Below are 25,932 nucleotides of genomic sequence, written 5' to 3'. Positions count from 1 at the left end.
AAGAGCTAATTGTGACGGACGGACGGACTGACCCTACAGAAAAGCTTCACTTAAAAAAAATATTGTGTTGAAAAATCATTAAGTCTGTAAGACTAAAAGATCGCATTAATTTTAAAAATCTTTGATAAAAACAACAAAAATATAGATTAATATCTTAAGCAAAAAATCTGTGTATATAATTTATCAGGGTTTTAAAAGGATAAGACAATAGCTGTTAAATTATTGTACATTCCCAATAATGATACACAAAATTATCCCTACTGTAGATTACAATTAGTGGTTGAAACGTTTGGACATTCAACTTAATGAACAAGCCAATCAAAAAGTCCCCAAAGTTGTTAAGCCAAAGGAATAAGTAAAGGTTATTATAAAACTTTGGGGACTAGTGTACTATGCAGCCTAATGTCCAATCCCTCCCTGATAATTTATAATATAAAATATCATAAAGATTGTTTATAAGATTTTGATAAGACAGAAAGGGCCAATCATTCTTAACAAAATCATTTCGTTGAAAATAATTATATCTATCTTTCTAAGTAGCGGCTATGCTTCTAGAGGCCTGTAAGGCATCTGAGGTGGTTGGGATCTTAATTCGACTACCCCCCCCCCTATTTTTATTCTTAGTTTTCAAAAGTCAAAAAATTGTTATAAATTTACCCAGGACCTATGAGAAGCTACATTGTAAATGAAAACCAATTCGGTTCAGTGGTTAGCGCGATCCTCTAGTACATACAGACACAGAGAGATCCTATTACTTTTATATAAGGATAAAACAAATTATTGTGGAATTTTTACTTTGTTTATAATAATATATATTCCAATTCCTTGGCATTATAAAATTTGAGACTGTCAATTTATGAAAACATAATACTGGAGAGAGCTGCTTTAATAACAAGGATGACAACTTCCACAATTGAGAAGCTAATTAAAAAGACTAAATAGAATAGATTTGACACTAGTTATAGATTTCTAATGTGTAAAACATTGCTCTAGTAATCACCACAGCATGTTTCATAAACATAGGATGATTCTATCATATCAACATTCAACAGAAATTATACTGGTACCAAATTAACCTCATTATCCTATTCGTTGGTTAAAAAACTGTGGGCTGATGTTTAATCTTTTCTACAGAATGGTAATTTAGTTTTTTATCATTTGGGATGTATATCAATTTATTATCTCTTTTGGTACTTGACAATGTTTACATTTCTTGAAAGATCTACCTGTTATGGTCAACCGAGGGACATACGGACAAATCCTAATTATAGAGTGGCAGCGCTACTACAAAGGTTGATAAAAGTATAAGATAAACAATAATGATTAATGTGAACAAAAAGTGAACGCGATAAAATATCTTATGAAAACCCAGCAATGAAGGGATAGGACACTTTTAGATAAATTATACTTGTCTGTCCCCCAAATTTTAAAACACTTTGGGACTTTTATTACATCTTCATTGGTTGATACTAACAACCAGTGTCTAAACTTGTTAACCAATTATTATAATCAACAAACTGGCAATTTTGATTGTTAAGGTATTGGGTGTATGTATATTAAATTAAAAACCATTGTCTTATCCCTTTTGTAAAATTTAGGGATACAGGTATAGCACATTCCCCCACTTTCTCCAGGTTGGCTTCGAAATCAATTAATATCCGCTGGATTGGATCCGATTCTCAGCTATACTGAGAAATTATGTACAGCATCGTATTACAGACAATTTCCCACAAATATCAAAATAAAAATCTAAAATTGAAACCAGTTTTGTTAACCTGGGCCTTCGGGCCCTCGAAGCTAACAAAACTAGTTTTGCTCTTACTTTTTTTTTATTTTGATATCCGTGGAAAGCTGTCTATAATACGATGCGATAAATAAATATTCTTTAATTTAAGAAGATAAGACTTTTAAAAAATTATTTTTATTTTTCAGTCGAGCAATTCTACAGTATCTTGTTAATAAATATGGCGAAGAGAAGGTAACATTTTTATTAGGGTTTGGCCGATTATTCGGTTTGGCCGAATATTTGGTCGGATATCCGGCCATTTTAAATATTCGGTAACTTGCCGGATTTCTGGCGTTTGCAATATATTCGACCGGATACTGGATATCCGGAATTTGAAATCAGTCAGATATTCGGTATCCGGCCAAAAAAGTATCCGGCGAAACCCTAATTTTCATCTTTAATAAGTGTATGTCTGTTGCCTTTTAAGATCTAACAAACAGAAAACTTGAAATGTTTCTCATTTCAGGCGACTGCGCCCCCTTTACAAAAGGGATAGCGGAGAGTAAATTAGCATTAAACCACCATAAGACTTTTGTGGTATTCACCATTTAAGTTTATGCATCTCCATCCCTGTCCACATTCCTATACTTCTCTGGCTGAGTCAGACCTCCACTTGTAACCGCCACTATACTCCATCCTGTTGTGTTGAGGGGCTAGTTGATTTTATGCAGGCCTTGTGAGAACATCTCTCCATCAGCTTGCACTTGGTAGACTGTATACCTATATGCTAGGTTGTCGACAGTCTTAGTCCCATATTCCCGTGCACGTGGTTTTCTGTCCTGTACAGAAAACGAGACGTCCAAGCCTTTAATTGATATCATATTAAATATATCCTATAATAATAATCCCATTAATCTGCCTATTCTAACCAGTTTAATTGCTTAATAAATATTGTATTTTTTAGAAATACCTTTGTTATATTATTGATATTTAATTGTATCGAAGCTACTCTATACTCGTATTCCGGTCTGTCTGTACATCCCCTCATACGTCATTTTGGCGCAGTCTTGTCTACCACTCAATTTTTGAGGGGGGAAGGTATAGATAATTATTAACATACAGACAAAATTAAACTGTAAAGTAGCTTCGATTGCAAAGTGAAATTAATATTTTCCTGATAACTAAGTTTATTCACGGAAACAGTTTTTAGTAACAATTTGTTACAGAATATTTCTAATAATTATTTCGTGGCAAACTGCCAAATAAAGATAAAAAGGAACCCGCCTTTTATTTTCACACTAGTATTTAATTTCACACATTTCCATATTTTCTCCCTAAAACAGGAAGAAAGGGATACTCCCAAGTTCTTAAAAAAGTTCGTGGTAGACAAAGCAGTGTTAACGAACACTACACTCCAGCACCATGACCGATAATGCCAAGAAGGGGGATGATAAAACCAAAACTCCGCCGGCTCCGGCCGTCCCTGGTACCTCGCAGCCGCAGCCGCAGTCAGACCCGCTTTCCCCTGAAAAAATCAAAGAACTCATAACGGAAGCGTTAAATGTTAAGTTAAACGAATACTCGTCACATTATAGAGATATAATAAAACAAGAATCCGAGATTATGAAGCTCGAAATAGAAACAAAATGGGCAGGGTTTAAGGACACGGAATCACATCGCAGATTATTAGCCGATACCGACATCTTAGACCTAAAACGTAGAGTATCAAAACTCCCAGCGGACGGAAATCTTGGCCCATTGTTTGCAGAAAAAACGTTAAACGAAAGTCTTAACACGACTCATTTTAACACCATAGGTGATGATTCGATTAATGCCACTTTTTATGACCGGCTATCGGTCCAACAAAGGATAAACGTGACCGAATGGGTCGCCAAGGATAGAATTACAGCCCCAGGTTGTATGGCCTATTCAATTGTAGGCTTTGTAGGTCCGGCGGATAATGACAATTGGATGAATGTAAGAGAAACTTCTCTAACGGAATACGAAAAAACCTTATTAGAAAGGTTTCCCTTTATCCCTGATAGGATTAAGTCGTTAGAGCCCCTCCGTAGACCTACACGGTCTGCACCCAATGTAGCAACAAGACCCTCTACAAGAAATACACCAGGCACAGGCACATCCGCGACGGCAACAACTAGCGCCGCCGACGATGATTTTATTAAAGAATGCTTTATTAAGGGACAAAAATGGGATTCTGACTTTGCGAGGGATGCCCCTAGGTGGGACGGCAGGGCAGACTTTGATAATTTCTTTTCTAATTTGTGGAGGGTTGCAAAGACATACAGAATCTGTGACCCAATCCTTTTTAAGGATATTTTATACCAGCGAATTTATGACTCTAGAGGGGAACGATTAGGAGACCTAATTACGCCTGAAAGAAATCAGGCCTTATCTGCCCTAAGTTATTACCTGATGATTAGGAGGCTGGTCACTCCTTTCTCGGATCCAGAAGTAGCCTCGCAGTACTTCTACAACCTAAAACAGGAGACTAATCAACCCCTTGACACCTATTTTGAAAACAAACTTAGGGTGTTTAAACTCATGAATCCCGGCCTCATACCTAAAAAGAAGTGGAAAGAATTCTATCTTAACGTTAGCAAAAATCTGCTGTATACCAACCTTGCCATGGACATGGCCAATTACGTTGAGAGTATGCAATTTTTGGACGATTACAACGCTTACTTAAATAAACTTATTAACCTCGGACAAAGATATGTTAATTGGGATGGGTCTGGCCATATTAGCAAGGAAAACCTTTCGGCTTGCTATTCCCAAGCCATGGAAATGTTCCTACCTAAAAATTCTGCGGAAACGAAAAAACAACCCATAATCAGCATTATCGAAGATAATACCCCCACTAACACGGCAGTGTATAAGGAAAACTTAACCGAAGAACCTGACGAGGTTCCCTCTTGGGTAGATCATGAGGATGATCCTATTGCTTGGGATCAAATCGAGGGCGTTATAGGAGCCTTTAATGGGAGGAGTAAAAATATTAAATGCTGGCATTGTAATATCCCTGGCCATGTAGTGCAGAATTGCAACAAAAAGAAAGCTGGGGAGCCCCCACATCCTGAGTCCCGCTTTGGTAAAACACGGAGTAAATTCACCCCACCTAGAAAAGCTCCAGGTAATAGTAATAAAATACCTGAGCAGTATGCGCGTAAAACTATCAACCAAATGGATCAGGAAGCCAGCGATGAATCTGAAATAGATAAACATGTACAAGCGATTGTTAAAAATCACGTCCATTATATGTAAAAAAATAAGTGGATATATGCGATATTAATTGTCCCTATCCCAGAAAATAAAAATTTGCTGAATGAATTTCATATTTTGATATGAAAGATAAACAAAATATCCCATGTCAAGCTAAACTTGCAAATTCCTTAATATCAAATATCCCTTGCCAGGCAATGCTTTGGCGCGAAAAAATAAAACAAATTGTTATTATTAAGTCTGACTAAGCAACACAAAATAAACTCCTTCCTCTCCTTTCCCTATCCAAATGTAGCTGATACAGGAAATTGGGGGAAATAGGGAGGTAACCTGAGGAGCATTTCACATGCACTTAATATTTCCATTTTTTTTAAATCTAATAGTCTTTATAAAGAAGCCAACAAGTGAATACCTATTTTCTATTTAGTAGTATTTATCTTTAATATCGCATGATCTATCTAAAATGTAAATATCGTATATTTTGATGTATATATATATAAGAATCTAAAACATTCTAGTTCAATTTTTAACCGCTAGGGGAATTAAGCGAATTATCTGTATATAAACAATGATTTTTGAGTTAAATCCTCAGTATCAATTTTATCTGAAAGTTGCACACTTTTAGCCTCTGATTTTTGTAGCTGAAATACTTCAGCAATTATGTATAATAACGGATTCATCTGGGTAAATATTATTGTATTTTGTACAGTGACAATAATAGAACTATATTTAATTTATTATGTATCCGAAAGATGTCGCCTAGAATGCTATCGCGGTCCATATAAGTAAATAATAAGAAGGGGGGGGGGGGGTCTACTGAAAAATCTGTATAAATACGAGCGAATATCCAAATCTAATTCAGTTGTTCAGGAAGATTTTTAATTATCTTTTCCTCTCTGATTTTTTGAGCTGCAATCAAGCAGCAGTTAAAAATTAAAAACTTAAATCACTTAAAACGTGATTAATAAAATCTTAAACATTTTGATTAGATTATTTTCCGCTAGGATTACTAGCAGAATAAAATTAACTTAGTTCTATTAGCTTCCGCCAGGATTACCAGCGGAATAAAAGGTCACTATATAAAAGTGAATGTATATTATTAATCAAGGCCAGTTACTATCAAAGCAGTTACTACAAACCACTTCTTATTTTTGAAGCTGACTTCAGCATTAATTATACTTTAATATACTTAAACTCGTTCTACCCCATAGGTGGAAAAATTAAGTATAAATACTAACAATATCAGAATAATAAATCAGTCATGGTTGATCCTCTTTATTATATTAGTCATATCTAATATTTTTTGAGCTGTAATTCAGCGCTAACTTTATATTATTTAATATTGTGAATCAAATACTAACTAGTAAAACTATATTTTGTATAAATACAGATATAAATCAAAAAATAAGTCAGTCTGTTTTTAATGTCTTGTTAGTTACAAGCTGAACACTTATTTTTAAGCTACTTTGTAGCCTTTCAATCTTTCGAAAACTTTTTAGTTCAATTTTATTCCGATAGGTTTTTATCATATATCCAAGTATATAAATAAGGACCCGTATTAAAGTTTAGTAGTTTCTTTAGAACTATCAACATTCTCATGCTTATTAAGAAATTTCTGGAGCTGAAAAGCGCTTAATAAAAACTTAATGAAACCCAGAAAGTTATATAAAATTATTTTAACAATTAACCATATTGTTAAAACATTTCATTATTTAAAAAGATTCGACAGACAACTATACCTGGAACACAGGAAATCTCTGTGTGAGGATTACCATCGTCTAACCGCTGAGGTGGGGATCTTGGAAAATATGCATCTTAGGCTTCGACTAAAAATATAATTTATTTTATAATGCCTATCTGTGCAAATCTAAAAGTTCTTAATCCCGTGGGGGGGGAATTCCTGCAACACGCTTTAGTGGATACAGGAAACAACTTTAGGTCCCTTATTTCTAAAGAAATCTTAGATGATAATAAAATCACATTCACCCCTGCCAATCTTAGCGCTCTGTCTGTAGATTTAAAACCAGTAAATATCATAGGACACGTAAGTTTAAAATTCAGCTTTAATGGGTCAGATAAAATATTCGAAGAAACGTTTTACATCCCTGAAACGACGTCTAAAATTATAAATCTAGGATATGAATTTCTCAAAGTTAATCGAATTAATTTGTTACTAGATAAGTTTTCATTCGAGCTCCCCACTGGCGAGCAAATTCCAATAGAAAATTCAACAATTAACATAGTTGAAGAGAGCAAAAACATACCCTTGATTCCTACAAACAATGTTCATACGGAACAAAACTCCCTTATCCCAGGAATAAATTGGAGTAACCAGGGGGGGACTGGGACATTAAAACAAAATAAGACATGCGTAAAATTAGCAAAGAAAACAACATTCTTGCCGGGGGGGAATACAACGGTGATAACAATACCTATCCACCAAAAAAATAGGAAGCTGTATATATCCCTAAATAATTCTAAAATGACAAGCCATAACGGCTTGATGCTTATGGAGGGTATTTATAATGTAAATGAGAAGGGAGAATGTTGGGTAAATTTTGTTAATTTAGCAGGAAAAAATATTACCTTATTGAATAACGTTAAAGTTGGATATTGCTTTGAATTTGAATCGGATTCCCCAAATTCCTGCAATAAAAATATTAATCAAATACATGAATTGTCAGGAACTACACTTCTTAAAAGAATTAAATTCATTAAAGAAAAATTAGACTTAGAAAATAGTGATCTTATCAAAAATAACCCAGGGATGAAGGAAAAGGTAGTAAAATTATGCCTTGATCATTTCGATATATTTTCGGTTGACGATGCCGATATCGGTAACTGCGATCTCTTACAGTATAAGATAGACTTGATCCCCGGGGCTAAACCTACTAAGGCTAGAAACATTCAATTAAACCCATTATACGAAGCCAAATTAAAAGAACAAATTGAAAACTGGCTAAGGGGGGGCGTCATTGAGGAGGGCTACAGCGAGTGGTCCTCCCCAATCTTTGCGGTAAAGAAAAAACCAACGGCTGGGGGGGAAGGTAAACTTAGGTTCGTAATCGATTTTCGTGCGCTTAATAGTGTAACACGAAAAATTAACTGGCCCCTTCCCTTGATTTCTAGTAATTTAGAAAAATTAGGCACTGGCAATGTATTTACCACCCTCGACTTGACTAGCGCCTTCCATGCGCTAGCCATTTCGGAGGAAAGTAAACACTTGACAGCGTTCACAGCCCTTAACCGGCAGTATCTTTTCAAGAAACTGCCGTTCGGACTGTGTAACGCGCCAAGTGTTTTCTGCCATTTGATGGACAGAGTCCTAACCCTTATCCCTGGCTTATACGAATTTATAATTTCTTACCTTGATGATCTTATTATATTCTCAAAGAATGTTGAGGAACATCTGAAGCATCTCAGAAAACTCTTCGGAGTCCTAAAAATAGCAAAACTTAAGTTAAATCTAGCCAAATGTAAATTTTTCACATCCGAATGTACATATTTAGGTCATATAGTCAGTTCCCAAGGACTTAAAATGAACCCCGCATATTTAGAACAAATTAAAAATTGGAGCAGGCCCAGGACAGGCAAGGAACTCCAGCGTTTCCTGGGCTTCTCCAATTATTATAGGGCCTATTTCCCATCCTATGCAAAAAACTCTTGTACCCTAGATGAACACAGAAACGATAAAGTTATCGAATGGACCGATTCCCTATCAAAAGATTGGGAAAATTTCATAAATATGTTCTCAAATTCTATAAGTAAAGGCTATCCCCAGTGGGATAATCCAAACCCCTTTATAGTAGATGTAGATTTTTCTACAAGTTATTTCGCTGGAATTCTCAGCCAAAAACAGGGGGGGGAAGAAAGAATTATTGGAATATGTTCCAAAAAATGTAACGGGGCAGAGAAAAATTATCCAAGTTATAAAGGCGAATTAGCATGCCTAGTATTTGTTCTTAAAACCTTTCTTCATTATTTAAGATTTAGAAACTTTATTGTACGAACAGATTCGATTTCCTTAGTTCATTACAAAAAATGGCAAAGAGGAACAATAAATGGTGTAACTCTGAGATGGATTTTCTTTATCCAAAGTTTTGACTTTACAGTAATTCATAGGAAGGGTAGGGACCATTGCAATGCCGACAATCTATCTAGAGGGCAATTTTTATGCAAAGAACATAAGGAAACCGATTGTGAAAAATGTACTAGCTCATTTACCTTGGATCCTTATGAACAGGATTGCCCCTACCAAGACCAGATTTTTGAGTTACATGCGGCTTCGGAAGTCGGTGTGCACAATGCTTGGCAATCTGAAACACAAAAAGATCAAGTATTATCTGACATTCGTAGGTGGATATTCGAAAAAAAGAAGTTGTCGAGTTTTGAAAGAGCTGAACTAACCGGCCGGAAAGAGGTCCTTTTTAAATTAATAGAACATTTATACGTTATGGAAGGACTTCTAATATTTAGACAACCTCTTAGCAATGGAACATTCATTGAAAGACCCGTCGTACCCATTGGATTATATAATAAAGTTTTTGAATTAGCACATAATAATATTATAGGTCACAAGGGGGTTAACGAAACAATACGCAAGATAAATGAAAGATTCTTCCTTATAGGAATTAATAAGTTTGTTGAATCACGCATTAAAAATTGTATCACCTGCCTAAGAAAAATAGGACAGGTACCTAAACATAAACAACCCATCACCCATTCAGCCATTAGTCACAAGATTTTTGGCCAGGTGTCAGTAGACCTTATCGGTCCTTTAACCCCTAACTACTTCCAAGGACAACATGTCCGCTACATATTTATCCTAGTTGACCTATTCTCTAGGTACATAATCGCCCACCCCATCAAGGACGCCACCGTGGAAAGCACGGTGAAAGTTATCCTTGAACAGGTGGTACCCACCTACGGCTTATTTCGGTCATTGAGGAGTGACAGGGGAACAAATTTTACTGGGGAAGTTTTCAAAAAAGTTATGGATGAATTAGGCATCGAAACTAAACTTATTCCCCCAAGAAACCCTAATAGTAACCCATGTGAAAGGCATAATCAAAGCATTTATGCGGTTGTGGGGAATCTGGTAGGTCCACGCATTACCTGCATGATCAAATATCTCATGATTTTTAGTTCTTAATTTCTGACGACTTTTTATACAGTTTTGTACTGTGGGAGGCGTAGTGAAACAAGTAAGTTGGGGGGGAAAGTACCAATTAAACGGTGTGCGGTCATTTCCGCATATTATCACATCAGCATATTGTTTCATCAATACACAAAAGTAAATTATATTAGAAGGGGTATACAGTAGTGGATCTAAAGGGATACTACAATGGCCGATAAATTAATATACATCCCCGGCCCTATGATGATACTTAGAATAACCCCTTCTGTAGATTAAAATTTGTGGTTGAAAAGTGTGAACACTCAACCTAATAACTTTGGGGACTATTGTCATTGCCCACTCTTTCTCTGCTGTACAAAGTTTATACTGTGTTAACAAGGACAAAAGGGATGAAAAGTAGAAAATATTTTTTTCATGAAATAAAAGAAATATATTTTTTTTCATTAAATAAAACAAATATATTTTGTATCTTGTATATCAAAATTGTAGATCCTAAATAAATTTTGTTGAGTAATTTACCACATCGTATTATAGACATCTTTCCGTGGATAATTAGTAAAAACAAGGTTCCGAATGCCTGAGCTAACAAAACTGGTGCTAATCTTATGATATTTACTTTAATTCTCATGTAAAATTTCTGTAATATTAATAGTAATAGAGTAGCCCCGCTACTCTAAATTATTTTGTTTTATACCAACTAAGAACTAACGGCAAATTTTCAGATATTTAAATTAATTTTTTTTTAAAAGAATTAATTAATGATTATTAAAATCTCAAAAGCTTTTTTTCTAAGTTTGTTTCAAAAATTAATTTAAATACTATGAAGAAAAAAAATACTTCATCGATGTACTTAATAGCTTAATGTACTTTTCTTCAATTTATACATGGAAACGTTTTATGGGGGCGTTGTTCAAAAAAGTGGTTTAAACACCACCAATAATTAAAATTTAAACAAAAATAAAAATCTATATATTAATGTATTTTATATACATAGATATATTTAAATCTTTTATTACAAGCGACTTTAGATAAAGTATCAATTAATTCACATGCGTCGCATGTGTTTGAATGTATTCGCATCAATGTAAATTATGTTTGCAGGGATAAATGGAGTTGAAATATGGATCTTGAAATTGTTGGCGAATTTTATCTATAATTTAGATGTCTGTCAGCTTGTCATTGTAACTTGTCTCAACCATGACACTTTGGTTGAGTGTGACTTCCGAATTAGCAGGAAGTTCTAGAGATCTTGTTTGACGTACACACAAACCCCCAATACCAGGAACCATCAAGTTTCAACAGCAGGTTTGATTATAGATTTATTGAGGCAAACTATTTCAAAGTCCTGAAATTACAAGATCAATTAATAAACAGAATAAAATATTATACGTTAACTTAAAACTTTGAGCACTAAAAAAAATCTTTTTTTTTTCTTTTGGTTAAAGAATTTTTGGGTACTTGGCTTTAAAGGAAAATTATTTGGTTTAATAAATCATTGTTAAATGCAAAAATAAAGGCACATAAAAATTACTAAAACATAATAATTAATCATAATAAAGTTTCATGTTTAGCTGGCTAAAGCCTTTTACACTTAATAAATTCGTCCTATACGCCATTCAATTTAAATAAAATAAACAAATTCTACCTGAAGTTCTTATGGTTTAAAGCCCCTGGTATACTAGGGTTGTTCACGCACTATGAGACCAATGATAGGCCCAACTTTATTCTCCGAAATCTTCACCCACTCACATATTATTCAAAAGTAAAGAACGTGGACGCATCAAAACATAAACAAACTCATGCCGCGTCTCTTTAGAAAAGGAAAGTCAAACAAAGACGACATTTGCGCTTAATTTGGGATAATGAATAAGGAATTAATTTTGATCTTGATAAACACAAAGCTTCCTCGAAAAGAGGTTAAGACACACCCCCCGTTTGAAAGTCAAATTAACTTCCTTAACGAGATTCAAGATTTTTTGCGATGAGCACTAGCAACATTTCTCACTAAACTCAACTCACCATAATCACATGAGAATGGCCACATCCCGAAAAACATGACAATTTTTGCTCCTAACTAAATGAAACCCCGTGAAATGCATACTCAATATTATACTCCTCACTAGGACTCATAATACCTCACATTTTAGGATAGAAGGATGGGGATTGGTTTGTACCAAACAATATTCCAGGCACATGACACTCACAAGATCACATACACAAATCCTAAAATGGATAATCCTATTAATCATGATGTTATAAATATAACAACTTATACTGGTTAATAATCATTTCATAATCAATAGGTAATAAATCATTATTAATAAATCAATAAGTACCTACGAAATCTGGTTGAAATGTAAACATAATGGTAAGGATAATAACGAAAAAAATCTTAGACAAGAAAATTAAGATTTATAGGTACTTAAAACTAAATTTGTTAAGCATCAAAAAGAGTAGTAAGAAAAAAAATTTTCAAAATCCTTGGGCAGAAAGTTTTTCAAACTTAATGAATAAGAACTGTAACTATCTTAATCAACAATAAAACTTTTCAATACTTAGATAATAGCAAAATAATAATAATATTTTGTTAGAATTTTCATCAAAATTATGAAAAAAAATACCAATTTTTCTTTGTAAAAAAAAATGAGAATTTAAATATGAATTTTCAATCATTCCTTGATCTGAATAAAAATGTTTTACTTGATTGAAATTCATATGTGATTTTAAAAAATCTGCTAAAATACTTGATTTTTTTTCTTAGAATAAATATCGAATCACGCAACCTCAACACATTTATTCTTTTTTGGTAAACTTTTCAGGTAAGTTTTATAATGAATTGTACTTTTGAAAAGAAATTAGACTCAATAAAATTAAATTTGAGCATATGAAATAGAATAAAAATTAATCGCATTTCGCTTGATTCTTATTTTAGGTATAAAAATAGGCATATGAAAATGTAGCTTTTTTTCTTACTAAAAAAAATGTTCTTAGTTTTCATAAAATAAGAATCAATTATTAATCATAATTTTTTTAAAACCGCTTTTATTTTAATATCTGCGATAAAAATGAGGGTAAGGTTAATTTAAAATATGCATAGTTTATCTTAAATTAATTCTGTGATATTCATATAAATAATAATCAATTTTTTAATAATATCATACATCGTGTTCATTATTATAAATGCTTATCTCATAGAAAATAGAGTTTACATTTTTAAACATGAACGAAAATATATGTACCTAGGAAAATAATTGCTATAAAAAAAAAAACTTTCTCAAGGTTTTAAAATTGTCCGAAATCGCTAGGTACGTATATTACTACGAATCTCTGCTCTCGGAATGAAGAAAAAAATCTTTACGCGTGGATTACTAGGAATCCTTGCCTCCGGAGTGAAAGAAAAACTTTTATTTGCTTACAAATTTAAACAAATATCTTGATTTTTTGCGATAATCTTTTAAAATAATAATAAGAAATATTTTAAACATTATCATAATAATTTTACATGTTGTGTTCTTTACTTTAATGCATTATTTCATATGAGAATCTGAGAAATAACATTTTTTAAGCAAACGTGAACCATGAAAAAAAATACCTCGAAAAATAATTTTAAAAAAATCTATTTTTCTCAATCTAAAAAAATCTGCAAAAATCATTTGGTAGTTAATACACACAAACTTTTGCTTTTCAAAATCATACTTAAAGAAACAAAATCTTTTAAAATCTGCTTTAAAAGTCTAAACAATTTTGTAGAATTTTTGTGCTTAAATATGAACAATAAAATTAGTTGAATAATGAATACTTATTCTTTACAGAACCCTTTTAGGTTCCCTTCACAAGCTTAATATATAACTTGTATTATTTTTTCTTTAAAAGATCATTTTCACACATAAATAGTTTATGTTGTAAATTAGATTTGTGGGGTTGGTAGACTTTCAATAACTTTCTGGCGGCAACACCCGCCATATTGCAGGCCCTTTACCCTGTGTCGGGCGGCCAGCTTGGCAGCAGCCAGGTCGATTCTTGATTCACAACAGCACCAACCTCATTATCAGAACCGGCTGCAACACAACCAATTTCAGCATCATCATTGTGAACGGCTACAGCCTCACCCGCCGTAGCAATGATATCAACAGCTGCGGCAGTATCTTTAACATCAGAATTGACTTCAACACAAACAACAGCATCAACTGCAGAAATAACAGGTTTCTCAACAACAGCATCACAAGCAGAACCAACAGGTTCATCATCAACAGCTACGGCAGTGATCGCCCTAGCAGTGTTGTCAACGGCTGTGGCAGTATCTTTAACATTAGAATTAACTGCAACATAAACAACAGCATCAACTGCAGAAATAACAGGTTTCTCAACAACAGCATCACAAGCAGAACCAACAGGTTCATCATCAACAGCTACGGCAGTACCAACCGGTTCATTATCAACAGCTACGGCAGAACCAACCGGTTCATTATCAACAGCTACGGCAGAACCAACCGGTTCATTATCAACAGCTACGGCAGTACCAACCGGTTCATTATCAACAGCTACGGCAGTACCAACCGGTTCATTATCAACAGCTACGGCAGTACCAACCGGTTCATTATCAACAGCTAAGGCAGAACCAACCGGTTCATTATCAACAGATACGGCAGAACCAACCGGTTCATTATCAACAGCTACAGCAGAACCAACCGGTTCATTATCAACAGCTACGGCAGAACCAACCGGTTCATTATCAACAGCTACGGCAGAACCAACCGGCCATGCACTCTCATCCTGGCGCAACCATTCTGGAGCCAATCTGTACCTGGATCCTGGGCCCAAATCTGTTACCTTGCAGGTGCTCCTGGATGATTCTGAGGACAAAAAATCAGGCAAGGTGCCTCCACTAACACTGACAGCTTTAAATGCAGATTTCTGCTCACCAGCTCCACAGTCAGCACTTGTACAGATAAAACCACTACCAAAAATGGTTCTCCACAACATAGACTGGCCCACTTTCTGGTAGGTTGACGGAAACACATCAGGATGGGTATTTCCAATGATAATATCCAAGCCTCCACTAATATATGTGAATCTTTCTGGCGGCATCTTAAATATTTCGGCGGCGGTTTCAGGATGGACCGAGCGCATCTTGTTGCCACCTCCGAGGTTAGGCATAACAGCTGCCTCAAATTCCCTCAAAGTACCATCCCTGTCCTTCAGATAGAACACAACATTGCGGCAGGATGTCTCACTGCCGTCAGCCACAGAAATAGTTGTATATCTGCCGGTAGATTTCAGCTTCAACTTGTTGGATAACTTCTCAGACACAAGTGGCAGATTTGCACCAGAATCAAACATGACGGCGGCATGGCAGGCGCCGCCGCCAGGTGCTACAACTGGAACTATTTGCAGCAGGAAGGTACATGTGCTAGGCGCAGAACTTGATTTGTAGACTGTATTCACACTAGCACTAGCCTCATGCAACATACAACTATGATAACTGTCGCAATTATTGGACACCAAGCTTATCCGATTTATTACAATTGTCAGCAGCATGACCATCACACAGGCAGAGTTCACACAACTTATTCTGCTGGACAACTTTTTTTCGGTCAACAACATCCATGTTCTTAAACGTGAGACAACGGAAAATAGGATAGATAATAGGATAGAAAATAGGACATGCACTATTCCACTTGGAAGTTTTGTCCTTTCCAGCCCGACCATTCTCATTGTCACTGCGGCCAGATACTTGCGCGGCGGCAGCTCTGTCACGATTCCTCTTGCCGGCGCTAGTGTCATAGGACATATCACCAGCCAACATTGCTCCCCTTGTCCTCTCCAACAGTTCTACAATCTTCTTGATGTCTGGTAGGTTCATGCTACCTAGCTCCATCATAATTTTCTCTCTCAGGGCATCTGGACATTTGTCTTTGAAAATATGAATAAGAGTTAGGTGGTGGTAATCCTTAGCTTCAGAACCTACGATGGCTTCCACTTCCTGCATGGTGCTTTTGAAGGTAGCAATTGCACTGACCACGTCCACAGGTTTATCCACAGGTTTCATCTTGTTCAGCTTAGTCAAAATCTTCATAAACCGGCGGGTGTTTGATAAAAACATCTGATCCAAAAACAACCATTGTTCATTATGATCTCTAATCGCTGACAATTGCTTGCGTAGCTCCGGGTTGGTTATCACCTTTTCCATACACAACATCAGACTTAGCCTCTGGTCAGAAAATCCATAACCAGCGCACAGATCTTTAAAGACCTGTTTAAAGTTGGAGTAATCCCTGTCAGTACCATCAAAAGACGGCAACAAACTGTTGTCCCAGCGCCCAAACTGCGGGTTGGAACTCCGAATATCCACGGTGGACATACTTCTGGAGAGTATGGCAGGTGTCCCACTCTCATCCAAGTTAGATGAACGACGTTCCATCTCTCTAAGCCTTCGGTACATATCACGTACTTCTTGGCGCAACTCCATGGAAATCTTGAGCACTCCCATGTCCATCCTCACCTTCTCAATGACGTCGAGGTTCTTGGCGACAGTGCTCAACCTCGCGTCGTCTGAATCATTGTCAAGCCAGTGCAGAATTTTCGTACACTGCTCCAACGACGCATAAACTTTATCTGCAACATTTTTCTGTTCACTAGCTTCGTCCAAATCACGCTTAAACTCGCGCAACTCACTAGTCTCCACGGCAGGTTTTAGACTTTTTATTAGGTCAGATTGGTCCTTGACCTCACTAAAAATGTCACGAATTGATTTTAAATTCACATTTTCACATGAACTAAAACTTTGGCAGTCTTTTAGATTGTCATAAAACACTTTTAACTGTTCATCAAACACTTCTAGCCTTTCACTGCCAATAGCGATAGCTCGCTCAATTTTCTGCTTTTTAGTTAGTGGCATATTGATTCACTAGGTAATTATTTCACAGAAAAATTGTCAATGTTTTTTGCATCAATAATCACTAGATGCTATTGATCTCTTGAAGAATGCTAATGCCTATTCTTCAGATTCTTTGAAGAATGCTAATGCCTATTCTTCAGAACCATTTGAAATTGCTTGTGCAGCTCCTTCAAACATCAGGTTATTTGAAATTTGCTAATGCCTAAACTTCAAACTTCACTTCTTTGAAATCGTCTCAATCATGAAACTTTGGTTGAGTGTGACTTCCGAATTAGCAGGAAGTTCTAGAGATCTTGTTTGACGTACACACAAACCCCCAATACCAGGAACCATCAAGTTTCAACAGCAGGTTTGATTATAGATTTATTGAGGCAAACTATTTCAAAGTCCTGAAATTACAAGATCAATTAATAAACAGAATAAAATATTATACGTTAACTTAAAACTTTGAGCACTAAAAAAAATCTTTTTTTTTTCTTTTGGTTAAAGAATTTTTGGGTACTTTGGCTTTAAAGGAAAATTATTTGGTTTAATAAATCATTGTTAAATGCAAAAATAAAGGCACATAAAAATTACTAAAACATAATAATTAATCAAAATAAAGTTTCATGTTTAGCTGGCTAAAGCCTTTTACACTTAATAAATTCGTCCTATACGCCATTCAATTTAAATAAAATAAACAAATTCTACCTGAAGTTCTTATGGTTTAAAGCCCCTGGTATACTAGGGTCGTTCACGCACTATGAGACCAATGATAGGCCCAACTTTATTCTCCGAAATCTTCACCCACTCACATATTATTCAAAAGTAAAGAACGTGGACGCATCAAAACATAAACAAACTCATGCCGCGTCTCTTTAGAAAAGGAATGTCAAACAAAGACGACATTTGCGCTTAATTTGGGATAATGAATAAGGAATTAATTTCGATCTTGATAAACACAAAGCTTCCTCGAAAAGAGGTTAAGACATAACTTTTTTTCTGCTTTTGTAAAAAATATTGGAAAACGAATCAGTTTTTTACTGTCAGTGAGTAAATACATATTAGTTTTTTTAAAAGCAATGCTTTTCTATAATTATGGTCTGTCCGTCTGTATGTGAGTTTATTTTATTCTGGGACAGTTAGCTATTCCGGTTAATTTAAACAGGTTAGAATTGTCCTATCAATTTTAAACTTTACATGTTGATTCCTATAAAAATTAGGTATAATTTAGAAAGTGTAACAACTTTATATCGACTTATGTTTAAAATTCTGCTTATTAAGTTCTGACACTCTACAAGTGTTAATGTTCGTTTGTCCTACCATTTAAGAGCTTTGCTTATATGGATGTTGGCTTCCATGTTTGGTTGTTGTTAAAATCAGGAGTTATGTTATAAGATATGTGCCAGAGGGCAATTCTACGTGAATTTTGTTAAGGGGGGCAGCAGTTCTGACACTTTTGCGTAAACAGGGAGCATAGGCTTTGTCTTTGGAGTGAGAGGATAGATTATTCAATAAAAAAAGTTTAGTTTTGGGGTGTATTTTCCTTGTATCTATTTTTTTGATAGGTCTCCAGGTTCAGGTGCTGCAGGCTGGAAGGTCACTTCTGGACAGGTATAAATGAAAAAAAAATTTGTTTGAAATCTGGCTCCAGGTTTAGGTACTGCAGGCCTCCAGGTGGATCCTGGACAGGTAAAACAAAAAATTTTCAGTTTTAAAGTTAGAGAATAACTTATTTAACAAAAGTTGCTACTTTATGGATAGTACTAGCGGCTACGCCCCTAGAGGCCTCTAATGGCACTTTAAATGTTTTTTTTTATATTTAAAATATGTCTATGTTGCTTTTGACATTTATATTTGCGTTTAACTCTCTTTCTAAAATTAAGAAACGTAAAAAAAATTTAGATTTTTTGTGATTTCTCTTGGGAGGGTGGTGGTACCCTCCCCCAAAATAGTTAAAAACCTTCCTGGGACCTATCAGAATATACCCTTTTAAGAAGAACCCGATCAGTTCAGTGGTTAGCGAGATCCTTAGGTACAGACAAACAGACAAACACCCTGTTACTTTAGTATAAGGATTAACCAATTTGAAGATAAATTTGAAATCGGGCTCCAGGTTCAGGTACTGCAGGCCTCCAGCTGGATCCTGGACAGGTTAAAAACTAAAAATTTTTACTTTTGAAGTTAGAGCATAACTTATTTAACAAAATTTGCTACTTTATGGATAGTATTAACCAATTTGAAGATATATTTGAAATCGGGCTCTAGGTTCAGGTACTGCAGGCCTCCATGTGAATTCTGGACAGGTAAAAACTGAAAAATTTTACTTTTGAAGTTAGAGCATAACTTATTTAACAAAAGTTGTTACTTTATGGATATTATTAACTCATTAGAAGAAGAATTTTAAATCGGGCTCCAGGTTCTTGCGGGCCCCCAGGTGGATTCTGGACAGGTAAAAACTAAAAATAATACCTTTGAAGTTTAAACAAAACTTATTTAACAAAAGTTACTACTTTATGTATAGTATTAAATAATTTAAAGAAAAATTTGTAATTGATTTCAAATTTTTCTTCAAATGAGTTAATACCTATTATCCATAAAGTAACTTTTGTTTAAGAAGTTATGCTCTAACTTTAAAAGTAAAAACAAGTAAATACTGTCCATAAAGTAGCAACTTTTGTTAAGTTTGTTTTGTTCTAACTTCAAAAGTAAAAATTTTAAGTTTTTACCTGTCCAGGATCCACCTGGAGGCCTGCTTTACCTGAACCTGAAGCCCAATTTCAAATTTTTCTTCACATGAGTTAATACTATCCATAAAGTAGCAACTTTTGTTAAAAAACTTATGCTCTAACTTTAAAACTCAAATTTTTCAGTTTTTACCTGTCCAGAATTTACCTGGAGGCCTGCACTACCTGAACCTGGAGCCTGATTTCAAATTTTTCATCAAATTAGGTCATACCATCCATAAAGTAGCAACTATTGTTTAATGAGTTTTGTTCTAACTTCAAAATTAAAAATTTTTAGTTTTTACCTGTCCAGAATTCACCTGGAGGCCTGCAGGACCTGAACCTGGAGGCTGTTTTTTTATTTTTTCTTCATATATGCTCATAAAATCCCAAAAGATGAATATTTGGTTTAATAAGTTGATCTCTAACTCTTCAAAAAAAATTTAAATATAAGGAAAATACACCCCAAAACTAAACTTTTTTTATTGAATAATCTATCCTCTCACTCCAAAGACAAAGCCTATGCTCCCTGTTTACGCAAAAGTGTCAGAACTGCTGCCCCCCTAATTAGTAAGTAGCGAAGCTACTCTATAATTTGAAATGTCTGTCCGTCTATCTGAGAAAGAATAGGGGAAACGATTTTCTCGGCTCCTGTTTAAGATAGAAGGATGAAATTTCTTGTCAACAATCTTTTTAATATGGAGTATAATCAAGTATAAAACATGGATGCCAGTCGGACTCCTTTTTAGCAGGTTTTAGGCTATTTTTAAATTTTTCTATTTTTTCTCCATATCTTTGGTGTTTATGGTCCGATTTTCAAAATTTTTTCATTTACAGATATCAAAATTAAATTTCCCGTCAATTAAAGATAACAACCATGACGGTCCGACTGCCTTTTTGTAGGTTTTAGGCTATTTTTATATTTTTCACATTTTTCTCCATATCTTTGGTGTTTATTGTCCGATTTTCAAAACTTTTTCAGTTCTAGATATCAAAATTAAATATTCTGTCGTTTTAAGAAAACAAACATAGCAGTAAGACTGCCTTTTAGCAGGTTTTTGGCTATTTTTATATGTTTTATATGTTTCCCCATTTCTTTGGTGTCCAATTTTCAAACTATTTTTTGAATATCAGAATCAAAATAATTTTTCCCAATGTTATGAGCATCTTTTATGTCGTCATTGTACAAAATAAAACAAGGTTTCGTGTTTATTTTCTCCGAAAAATCTATTCTTCATTTTAAAAATACACCTTAAATCTACTTGTACACATTCCCCTCTACGATTTTTTTGTGCTTCGCTACTTATGGATGTTGTCATCCTTGTTTTATTATCATTAATAAATTTATTTGATGAAACCATATCCCTATTTCATAAAATAATTCAATAACCCCTTAACATTTGGGGGGGGGGGGGAGAGACTTAAATGTCACCTCCCCCCTTCTGGTTTTTAGTAGCGAAGCTACTCTATAATTCGATATGTCCGTCCGTCCGTCTGCCCGTCCGTCTGTTTGTCCGTCTGTCCGTCCGTCTGTCCGTAAGTCTGTCCGTCCGTCTGTCCGTCCGTCCGTCTGTCCGTCCGTCTGTCCGTCCGTCGGTCCGTCCGTCTGTCCGTCCGTCTGTCCGTCCGTCTGTCCGTCTGTCCGTCCGTCTGTCCGTCTGTCCGTCCGTCTGTCCGTCCGTCTGTCCGTCCGTCTGTCCGTTTGTCTGTCTGATCGTCTGTTCGTCTATCCGTCCGTCTATCTGTCCGTCTGTCCATCCGTCTCTCCGCCCGTCTGTCCGCCCGTCTGTCCGCCCACCTGTCCGTCCGTCTGTTCTTCTGTCCGTCTTTCCGACCGTCTCTCCGTCCGCTTGTCCGTCCGTCTGTCCGTCCGCCTGTCCGTCCGTCTGTCCGTCCTTCTGTCTGTCCGTCTGTCCTTCCGTCCCTCTGTCCGTCTACTCTATAATTCGAAATGTCCGTCCGTCTGTCTGCCCGTCCGTCTGTTCGTCTGTCCGTCTGTCTGTCTGTCCGCCTGTCCTTCCGTCCCTCTGTCCGTCTACTCTATAATTCGAAATGTCCGTCTGTCTGCCCGTCCGTCTGTCCGTCTGTCTGTCTGTCCGTCCGTCCGTCTGTCCGTCCGTCTGTCCGTCCGTCCGTCCGACTGCCCGTTCGTCCGTCTGTCCATCTGTCCGGAAGGGTACCGACCGTTTAGGGTTAAACATAGAGTAAATTCGCTACTAAAAACTTAAACTCTAAAGTCATCAACACGAATTTTATTTAGTTTCCTGCGAAGTTGTCTCCGATACCATCGCTAATTTTTAAAATCAAATTAACGTTTTTGCTGTACAAAATGAAATATTTTAATAATTTTTAGTGCATTTTAATATGGAATGTAAATATTCTAAATAGAAAAAATTAATTTCTATTAAGGCGTTGCAAAGTTTTAAGTTCGCCAAATTTGAGATATGCCTGAGAGCTGGACCTACCATTTAAACTACAACCATTTATGCAGGTCTAAGATCTGATGACCGAATTGAAAGTAAAGACTGGGCAAGAAAATTAGCTTTGACCACTTTTGTAATTAACTCTAGTACATCTAGAAGAACGGGGTATACGCCATATTACCTTATGTTCGGCAGACAACCAACTCTCAATCTCGATTTCTTTTCTCCAATCCTGCAGAAAAGGCAAGACATTGATTGCAGGTCTTACTTAAACTACCTAAAAAATTTGGAAGAAATTATTGCACAGGTTTCCAAAAAATCTAAAATCTATTTAGAGTTTCAAAATAAATCTAGAAAGGCTTCATCTCCCCTTTTCGTTAACGACGTATGCTTTGCTTTTTTTAACCTAGTCAAGATAGGGGTCAGTAAAAAATTGCAATCTTTCTATGGGGGTCCTTTTATTGTAACAAAAAAATTCTCAGAGGCCCTTTTTGAACTCAGTCCCTTTGGATCAAATCCAATAAAAACTAACCAAGTTGTTAGTAGAGATAAAATACGAAAAATAGATTCTAAAGTAGAATTATTGGGGGAAACACTTTCTTTTAACGTCTTTCCAATTGAGGAAATTGTCCCGTCTGAGGAAATAACATTGACCATAGATAATACCGGACAAACCGAAATAAACGATAATAAAGGTATAGAAAACGACGATTTTACCTACCTAGATAACGATAGTGACGATTTTATAGAAGAAAACCCTGAAATTAGTCAGGACTTACCCCAGGGGGAGGTGGATTGTGATGGGGGAGGGGATATAATGGAAAAAAACTCACCATTTGAGCCACAGCCCAAAGACCAAGAACCCCCTGGCGCAGATCGGTCATCCGGTCCTAACATCCACGTCGAAAATAGTTTCTTGGAAGAAACCGTCCCGTCCGAGGCTTCTTTCTTCGCACAACGACCCAAACAATCCAGCCCTGAAAAGGTTATTAATGTTAACAAACAAAGCATAGTACCCAAATATATATTAGAAGAAGAAAGAAAAACTAGGTCACAAGGGGGGGATAACCGCATACATGTCCAAATCGGACTGCATAACCCAATTAAAAGGAAGAAATAAAATGTATATAAAATGTATAATATAAAACCAAGGTGGCAAATGTATATAGCTTAATCTACGTATGTATAATAACGAAAATAAACAAAAAATATATGTTAAAACTAACTAATTAACATATTTCAGAGAAAAACAAGAAGCATAAAAATAAAATGCAGCATCATTTGGCAAAGGCACCAGGAGCTCGAGGTAAATTTATTTTGGGATTCTTGGGGCTTTTTATTATTTTGGCAAAATCAAATGCGTCCGAAATAATACAAATAGATGCGACTCAATGTGTAGCAAACGAAAACCCGCGTTTGAAAATCTCTGAATGCGCTGCGTTTCTTAATATTACCAATATTGAACAAAAACAATTTCACCTACTTCAAAAGGTTGAAAGAAAAATTATACCTGGAATTCGTTGCCACCTCCGAACCAGTACTCATTACTGGTATTGTGGCAGATATAGCCACATCCACCTCGCTGCTCCAGCACTCGTGGAGATACCGAGCCTCGTAACTTATGAAGACTGTTACACCATGTCCAAAACTAAAATATTTAACTTTGAAGGAAAATCAGTCTCAGTGTATGAACACCAGATGTCATACACGCGTTTCCTGGTAAACGGGACGCTTACTTACCCTAACGACCTCCTTAACGGCATCGACCCCGCCTGCGAGGGACACGGCGTAACCATTAACGGCATTTTTATCCCTGGGACATTTGAGGAAAAACAAATAGGGGTTCAGGCTGAGCCTGTTGAATTATTACAAACAAAAGCGGGCTGTTACCTGGGCAGTCACTGGGTGGGAAACAATTGTCAAGATCACAATCTTAGAATAGGCTACGATAGAATTATCTCGGATGATAAATCTGATAACGCACAAAAATTCACTTCTCCTTGGCGAACGGTAGACATCTTTAATATTTCATTGTTTACATTTGAAGGAGAACAGGGTGACCAAAAATATCTAGTGATCGATCCCCAAATACGCTAGCGTTAGAACTTAAAGATAAAAAACATTTTGAAAATCTAATTCCCGAATTATCTTACTACAAAACTAATATTGATAACTTAATGGTATGGTTCACAAACTCTGTAAAACCATATTTCCCACTTTTAAACGCTAAGGAAAAAGATGACATGTTACCACTAGAGATTTTCTATTCCTACCAACAATATAGTAAATTAATCGTCCCCGAAACTCGCTGTTTACAGAACCACTTTCTGTCTAAAAGTAGTATTCAGACCCATCGTAAAAAACTAGTTAGGGCGCTCGGTGAACTGGATCTGGTAATACAGTGCGATAACCTTAAGATCAATGTTTCTTTGGGAGAAAACTTACCCTGTTTTGTGGATCATTTCTCGGTTTCAATCAATAACAAGACTATGGGGATATCACCGTTTTCACGCAGATTGGTTAACACCACCCATTTAACTCCGACTAAATGTTCCGAAAATCCAATTTTCTTACATTTGTACCAAGGAAAATTCCTTGGGAATCAAGGGCAGGGTATGCAAATATTAAATGTAAACCAATATCTTATGGATAAACCGATTAGCCTATTTCTTTATCATTCTTGGCAAAGCCTAGAAAAAACTAATTTCTCAGAAAGTGCCGAGGAATTATACCTCAGCCAGCTTGCCGCGGACTCCAATAATTTTGAAGTAAAAATAACCGACTCCTGGTTTATTCAAACGTATCATAAGGTGGTTGATTTTCTATCTAGTACTTGGTATCATATAGTGCTTGTAGTAGCAGCCATCCTTACAGGAATAGGGTCGTTATTATGCGTCGTTTTTATCATCTATATATTAGCCTGCACCAAAATTCACGCGTACAAAGCAGGAGGTACGAGTGAAACACACGAATTACGGGATTTTACAAATAATGGGGAAAACTAATCTCCAAAAAACGGACGACCTGTAAACAGACATATATACCTCTAAGATTGTCGTCCCTAAAGGTCGTCTTTGTAAAAATATTTCCTTATTCGGTATAAGGAATTAATGACCCTTAATTTTAAGTTTATTATTTTTATTTTAGGATATCCCAGGCGGAATTTTTCAAGGGGTTTCCACCACTCCCATGGGGCCGGTCACCCTTCATACCGTCGAGGATATGAAGAGGCACCCTTCTACAATGAAGAGGACTATTATTACGACAGCAATCATGGCTATCCCCAGGGCGGCCCTGAGGAAGCCTACTATGAACCTGATGAGAACAGGTATCAGCCTCGAGTAAAACCGCCACGCAACCCTGAAAATCTCAGTGAACTTCAATGTGTCTCAAAATCAATCCACGTCTACCGCACCGCGGGAAAAGATGTTCCAAAGGAACTCCTTGAGTTGCAAGAAAAATTGCGGCAGGCTAAAAAGTTAGAGGCCAATGAATATCCCGATACAGCCAGGCCTAGGGCCAGGCCTCTAATGGAACAAAATATGATACCTAGGGGAGGGGAACCGCAAAAAAATCGGGTGGAATCGCCACCAAAACGTAGTGCCTCACCTGAACTAGAGGTAGTCGCCGTAAAATCAGCCCCAAAAGTGGTAGAAAAACGTCCGCCAACACCAACAGGCAGCGGCGGCCCAGCAGCCAAGAAGGCTAAGGTGGAAACTCAACCGCCTCCATTACCCCCTAAAAAGAAAGAGACATTAGCAGAAAGCAAAATTGAGCCTAAAGCTTTTTGGGTGACTGCTGAG

General features: G+C 36.1%; 1 protein-coding gene and 1 long non-coding RNA gene across 2 annotated transcripts in view; one reads left to right on the top strand and one right to left on the bottom strand.

The window, feature by feature from the left end:
* Positions 1-25,932, top strand: part of LOC145322855 (glutathione S-transferase 1-1-like) — a 57,752-nt gene that overhangs the window by 9,110 nt on the left and 22,710 nt on the right. Inside the window, exon 5 of the mRNA XM_080165180.1 lies at positions 1,933-1,978. Coding sequence (XP_080021306.1) covers positions 1,933-1,978 — 46 coding nt within the window. The remainder of the gene's footprint in view (positions 1-1,932; positions 1,979-25,932) is intronic.
* LOC145322854 (uncharacterized) lies at positions 7,662-23,966 on the bottom strand. The gene is made up of 3 exons (XR_013880826.1): positions 23,640-23,966; positions 22,311-23,106; positions 7,662-9,282 (listed from the first exon to the last, which is right to left on the bottom strand). It is a non-coding gene; the product is annotated as an uncharacterized LOC145322854 (long non-coding RNA).

Source organism: Acartia tonsa, chromosome 6 (genome assembly GCF_053477335.1).
Source record: "Acartia tonsa isolate MP-2025a chromosome 6, ASM5347733v1, whole genome shotgun sequence".
In the NCBI taxonomy this organism is placed as follows: domain Eukaryota; kingdom Metazoa; phylum Arthropoda; class Copepoda; order Calanoida; family Acartiidae; genus Acartia; species Acartia tonsa.
The sequence above is the reverse complement of the archived record's forward strand: the minus strand, read 5'-3'. Positions and strand labels throughout refer to the sequence as shown.